The 6,962-nt window shown below is 33.7% G+C and overlaps 1 protein-coding gene across 1 annotated transcript; it reads right to left on the minus strand.

The window, feature by feature from the left end:
• Positions 1-1,271: 1,271 nt before the first annotated feature.
• LOC120196466 (homeobox-leucine zipper protein ATHB-40-like) lies at positions 1,272-2,726 on the minus strand. Its single transcript, XM_039198266.1, has 3 exons — positions 2,569-2,726; positions 2,165-2,478; positions 1,272-1,714 (listed from the first exon to the last, which is right to left on the minus strand). Exons 1-3 carry the CDS (start codon positions 2,666-2,668, stop codon positions 1,490-1,492), a joined length of 639 nt encoding a protein of 212 aa, XP_039054197.1. The 5' UTR covers positions 2,669-2,726; the 3' UTR covers positions 1,272-1,489.
• Positions 2,727-6,962: the final 4,236 nt, after the last annotated feature.

The following is a 6,962-nucleotide window of genomic DNA, read 5'->3' on the forward strand; positions in this document are numbered from 1 at the left end:
TAGAATAAATTAAAAATCATAGCATTTGAACGGTTAATAATTTCGTTAAAAAATCGCAATTATATAAAGAGTTAATTGCATCACATGTCCTCAAATTATGATCCTCATTTTAAATCAATCCTTAAACTTTTAAACATTCCAATTTCATTCTTAAACCATGATTGTCATTCTAAATTTGTCCTCAAACTTTTTAACACTTCAATTTCATCCGCAAACTATTACATTCATTCTAAATTAGTCCCCAAACTTTTTGAGCATTTCAATTTCATCCCAAACTATATGTATATCCTAATCACATCCCTTGTTAGTAAAATTGTTAGGTCAAGTTATATTATTATATGTTTTAAAAAAAATAAAGTTTAGGTTAAACTATGGTTGAAACTAATTACATATTTGGATGAATTTAGGGATGAAATTAGAAGATTCAAAAGTTTGAGTATCAATTTAAAATGAAGGTCATAGTTTGAGGCTGAAATTGAAATCTCAAAAGTTTAAGGACCGATTTAAAACAAAGATCATAGTCTGGGGACATAACTAACCCTTATATAAATTGAACTTTATTTTTTATTTGATGTATAATTATTTTTACATTATAAAATTTAAAATTTTATTTCTTAAATAATTAAAATAATATAAAAATATTAGATCAATAATAATGTCAACTGGTATCAATATTAAATTGATCTTTTACTTTTATAACATCGTTAATTAGATCAAATGTACTTCAGTAGTCTAAATAAAATAGACAAGGATATTAAGTATTGAGATTAAATAATAGTATTATTACTTTTAAAATATTAAATTATCTTAAATTAGAGTATAAAAATTAAGTGTAATCTGTACAACTATTTCTAAAACTAGGATCTTATCTTGTTTATGGACAAAGTTTGCTGCAGCCACGTGATTAGGGTTTTTCTTCTTCTGGGATATCAAAGATAAAATGTACTAAAACAATTTTTTTAACATGAAATCACCCAACTGTTATATAAAACATTATAAGGTGAACATGAGTCAAGCTACCTCAATAATTAAAGGAATGATTGTTTTCTCTAGAGGTTTTAGATTCGATGATCAGAAATTGCAAGGCGATTGATCTTTAATTGTCAAGTGGTTGAGAATCTTTAAAATAGATACTACTCTAAAACAATAAATACTATGACTCCATTTGAGAGTTGGATAGGAAATTAAGGATAATTATATTCACTAAATGAACATTAGAACAATAGTTGAGAGAAGAAAGTTAAGGATTAATTACATTCAGCGGATTTGGGTGCCATAATTATCCATATCTACACATGCTGTTCAGCTAATATCCTTTAGAAGAAAATTAAGGATTAATTACATTCAGTGGATTTGGGTGCCATAATTATCCATATCTACATATGCTGTTCAGCTAATATCCTTTAGAAGAAAATTAAGGATTAATTACATTCAGTGGATTTGGGTGCCATAATTATCCATACCTACATATGCTGTTCAGCTAATATCCTTACATATAAAGATTGACCCACTCCGTGCCAAGAATATAACTGTCTTCCCCAATGTAAAAAACATCATCATATCCAAATTCCCCTTGAAAAACTGGACCAATATTGGCTTCCATTGACAGTACGGATGAGCTTGAACTATTATTACTGGAAACTCCATCTATTCGTTCCGCCAGCTGCTGGATTTCCTTCTCTGCCTCGCCAAGTTGCTCCTTCAGCTTTACAACCTACCACAATCGTGCACAAAATGTATGAAATTACCAAGCATATGTAAACAAAAAAATACTAAGCTTTAAGTTTAATGTATATATGGGAAAAAAATTCAAGTACTTTTTGTTGTTCGCTGTTCCTCGTCAATGTTTCCCTACTTGTTGTCCAACACTATTCTTTCCAACTTTCAGTTTGTATTCCATTTAATAACATGAAATGAATTACATCAATAAAGTTACAATATGATGTCATAAACTAACGTTTTAATAGTTTAACTCAACAACATGACATGGCCTTCATCTTCGAGCCCAGAGCTCATGGCATGCACGTTCTAATATGGTGGGTCAACTTATCTTTTCCAAAAGGATAAAGATGAAGAGGTTGCCACTTGCATAAGTAGTTTTGTTTACTTCGAACCAACGCCTCTTTAAGCCTGAATTATTTTGTTAATATATATATATATATACCTGGGATTCAAGGCGGCATTTGTCGAGAAGAGCAGTTTCATGAAGTGATTTGAGCCTGTTGTACTCTTCCTCCATCTTCTTGTTCTTCCAACGAGCTCTTCGGTTTTGGAACCAAACTGCAACCTGGCGAGGGTCAAGTCCCAGCTCCGATGCGATTCGGTCTTTCCTTTCGGACTCTAGCTTATGTTCATTGCCGAAGTTGAGTTCAAGAAGATCAACTTGTTCCTGTGTAAGCTTCCTCTTTTTAGCCCCACCACACTGGCTGTTTTCCCCTCCCTTGATCTTCTTCCTCCGCCGTCGAGGCTTTGCTTCCCCTGCTCCTCATCAAGTAACTGGGCTTAATCAATTAAGCTACCAAGATTTGGAAAACGATGGAAGAATTAAGTTTATGCAACACAAATTACCTGGCTGTGCTGCAATTTGAGTGTATAATCCAGGGAAGATAAGATCTTCATGATGTCCATGCATTTGGGATGTCATCATCCTTTGATAATCTTCACTCATTCTCTCTTTCTTCTTCCTACCTTTCTCACGTGTTTTGATCGTGTTGAATGTGTGAAGGAAGTAACGTGCTTTATTTATAGGGTTGAGTAGCACCTTAGCAGTTGTTTGTTTACCTTAAGACCCTTGTGTCAAAATATTGGACTCCATTGTCTTGTGAAATAACAATAATGCCATTCGAAGTGCTATAATTTGTTACACTAGTTTGGGACAAATGGCAGTGTCACATCTAAAATTGTATGATGGAACTAGTTAGGACTTGGGATATGACCCCAACAGTTTTGTGAATATAAAAATAAAATAGTGGGTGGGGAGCTTCTAGGAAAATCATGTCAACCAAATTCTGCCCTCCACACCCCCAACAAGTGGATAAAGTTGAATAAAAAAATCCCAAAAAAAAAAATGCACAATACATATGACAATCTAATGGTGGTGACAAGAGTTTTTCTTAAGTCCCACCCAGAGATGGTAATCAATTGGGATTGTGTTGGATTTTTATCTACTTATCATACTCAAAAAAATATATATATTATCCATCTAAATTTGACTTAATGTAAATGTAGATGCTTAATTTGTCTGGGGCCTTTATCATTTTCAAATGAAAGCAGTTATGGGGAGTTAAAAACTAGAAATAAACGTGAGAAGGCAGTTAACAAAAAGAGAGAGCCATTATTGGTAGTTAAGGAGCACGATACTGGGGCAAGAAAAAACTGTAAAGAGTTCAGTTTTTGGGAATTAACCACCAGAGGAATAAAATCAGAGGATTACACACAGAAAAAAAGGGGGGGAGAGTAAAAAAGAAGAGAGATATCAGCAACCCATCACCATTACGAGGAAAAAAGGACCTGTTTTATTAGTTTTTTTTACATAATAGAGCAAGAACGAAAAACAGGGTGTAAAGTTTTATTTTCTGAAAGGCAATAGAAGCAAGTTTTGGTTTATATTATTCTCCCAATCGAAGGAAAGTTCACAAAGGGCAGTATCATCTTCTCAAGCCAAAAACAACACCAAATACATAATACAATCTAACAACGAAAGCAACACAGGCAGTATAAGCAGGTTATTTTCTTCATATTTTAGAAATACTAAACGCACTTTATCGTTTTTCTTTTGAAGCTAGTAGAAATATAAAAGGGATAAATTAGTTTCTATTTACCTTTTCCTATTTCGGGTCTCGATCGGAGTTTGTTTCAGGCGTGACTCGTCTAGTTGTACTTTCATGGTGCTGCAGCGTCGGTTGAGAGCATAGGTGAGGTCTATGGAGATTAAAAAACAGAAAATCAAAAAAAAATAATCCAAAATTTCAAACTTTTCTCAAGGTTTTTAACAAACAGTGGATTTTCTTTTGGGGTGTGATTAAAAGGAAGAGTTTAGTGTTTACCTAAGAGTCAATCGCCGGAGTTGAAGCCGCCGGAGTGGAGAGACCCGAACAATAGAGAGTAACAGAGGTCGTCTGGTTTCGGTTAATAGTCCAATAGCAGTCGGGGTTTAATGTAGTCGCCGTTAGGGGGTCAGTAGGTGGCTATGGTGGTTGAGATTTCGAGCGTGGGAGAGTGGATAGGATTCTCGTCTGTGTGGGTTTGGAGAAGAGATAGGGGAGAATGGAGACTTGAACGGCTATGCAAAAAATGAGAAGAATGGTCAGTTTAAGTCTAGTTTTTTTTTTTAATTAGGTTCTATATTAGGAATTATGGGTTATTCACCATTTGGGTCACACAAGGTTTCGTTTTAAGTCGTTTTAGTCCTAGAATCGAGTCTTTCATATTTTCAATTTGTTCTTTATAGCTGTCGAAACGATTTTTTTCTTAAATGTGAAAAAGTGAGATTTTTAAAAAAACCACATTAATTCTTAATTATCTCTTTTTAATTTAAAAACAAATGTGATTTAAAAGACCTCTAGTTTCGAAAATTTTTGGATTTCCATCGAAAAATACGGTTCAAAGAGTCACCACCAATCTTTGATTAGGGTGTGATTGGACACCCAAAAATGCTTTGTCATTTTAAATAAAAATTAATTTTAATTAAAACAAAAAATTGAGGTTTGCGTTACCAAAATCCGAGTTCGGGAGTCAGTTACGTGTGGGGAAGGATTAGCACCCCCACAACGCCCTAAATCGGTACCTAGTCGATTAATTAACGTTTTTGCAACGAACTTTACAAATTCGATCTTAATTTGATTTTTGATCCCATAAAACAAAGATATAAATTTAAAAACATTTAACAGCACTCAAACAAATTAAATTAAAATTACCAAGTCATTTTAAAAATATAAAGAATGTTCGATTATTTACAAATATCGAGACCAGATCTTAAAGATATAACAACCTTTTCTCGATATATTTAAATAAACGAACATTTCTTTTTCTTTCATTCCCAAATTTTAGGCGACGAATCAATTTTTTTTGTTTCACTTTCGGGATACACTTTTATTTTAAAATCATTAAAAGCGGACCTCAAATCAGTTATGACTGCCCACTTAATACAATTTTAAATTAAAAGTGTATTACCCTTAGTCCGATTATGTAATAGGTCGAGTTATGCAAATGAGGTTACCATGCGAATCGTGTAAAAAATATCATGTCAAAATTGATTAAACAAAATTAAAAATATCATTCAACGTGACATACAAAAAAAAATCATATACACATATTTTAACTAAAAAAAATCATAAACCATGCATATTAACATATTATGTACACATGTGACGTAAAATATAAAAACAAAATCATAGCATGCTAAACTATAAATAAAAAAAAAAGTATATATATATATATATATAAATATAATGACTAAATTCAAATACACATAAAATTAAACATATTAATTAAAGAAAAACAAACATAAATATAATGGACTTAATCCTAAAATAAAGTATGGTGATATGGTACATACATGCATACAACGACATTGACATACATTAGAATTATACAATAAAACATACTATTAATAATTCGATTTCATATTCAAAATTACCATGAAGGACCAAAATAAAATAAAATAAATATAGGAATGCAAAAATGTAAATCTAACAATAAACTAAACGAACATGCCATAGGTCCAAAGTGTAAAGAAAATAAACAGCATGTCTTTTCCATAAAAATTTCATTTCTAGGCACCTCAAACCTAATATAACCCAAGTATTACATGGGACCAAAATGCAAGTTCCCAAAATTACATATCAAATGTAAAAATAGTAAGAAAATAGCCCCAACACAACACTGGACTGAAATGAAACACGGATAAAATTAAGAGACAACATTAATATACTAGCAAAGCTCGATTTAGAGATCAAGACGATACAGTTCAAAGCTGTGAGGACCTATATAGATATTACCCCAACTTCTAAAACGCAGTTCATCTCCCCCAGACAACAACACGCTGCCGTTTTGACCCTCTGGAACGACGCCGTTTTGACATATGATTATACGGGATATTTAGGGTAAAACTTAAACCTGATTCATTCTCACTCTCAGCCTCACCAACCAAACCCTGCCGTTCTCTATACCCCCTTTCCTCTCTACCTTCTTCTTCTACTTCTCTCCCTCAACACGAACAGCGGCCATGGCCACCCCTCCGACACAAGTAGGCTACGATGAAGAGCCCACAAGACTCGATCACAACCCCTAGCCTCAAATCTTTCTCCCCTTACCAAAAAAACCTTAGACCTAATCTTCCAAACAGAAAACCCATTCAAAATCAAACCATGAATAGCCACTGTCTCGCCATTCATGGTCTCTAATGACGAGCCAAACTATTATCCGACTCAAAATCCCTAAAACTCGAGGTTTAGAGCACACATGCATAATAGGAAAATAACGAAAGAGGGTTTACCTTCTTCTAGATGGGATGTTTGTTCCTAGCAAAGGTGACGAGAGCTTATGGATCAGAAAGGTAAGTTTTTTTTGCTTTCCTCGGTGGTTCGTTCTTTGGTTGATGATGCTTTCATAAAACAGTAGGGTCTCCTCTTTTTCTCTGTTTTTTTTAGTTTTCTTTTCTTTCTTTTTTTTCGTTTAAAATGTCTCTGGTTTTTCTGGTGATGGCTACTGATTTTCTCCTCTGTTTTTGATCTGTCCTCCAACTCTCCCTGTCCTCTCGGTTAACTCCCCAAGTTGATGAGTGGTTCCCCCCTTAAAAAACTGACCATCCCCTCTATTTACAGTTTTTTGATAACTCAAAATACCCCCACTCTCTACAAACCGTTCCCTCTCTTTTTCTGCTCAAAACTGCCTGTCTTAGTGGCCTAATCCAACTGAGCACGGGTTGGGTTAAATATCATGTTGGGCTCGATTTGAATCGT

This window comes from Hibiscus syriacus, unplaced genomic scaffold, assembly GCF_006381635.1.
Source record: "Hibiscus syriacus cultivar Baekdansim isolate YM2019G1 unplaced genomic scaffold, ASM638163v2 tig00117034_pilon, whole genome shotgun sequence".
Taxonomy (NCBI): Eukaryota; Viridiplantae; Streptophyta; class Magnoliopsida; order Malvales; family Malvaceae; genus Hibiscus; species Hibiscus syriacus.

What these genes read in the sequence shown, in the direction of transcription:
- LOC120196466 (XM_039198266.1), bottom strand. Translation starts at nt 2,668, where the DNA reads ATGAGTGAAGATTATCAAAGGATGATGACATCCCAAATGCATGGACAT. An exon ending in TCAAATTGCAGCACAGCCAG is followed by an intron (nt 2,479 to 2,568) that starts GTAATTTGTGTT and finishes GATGAGGAGCAG; the next exon opens with GGGAAGCAAAGCCTCGACGG. An exon ending in AATGCCGCCTTGAATCCCAG is followed by an intron (nt 1,715 to 2,164) that starts GTATATATATAT and finishes CGATTGTGGTAG; the next exon opens with GTTGTAAAGCTGAAGGAGCA.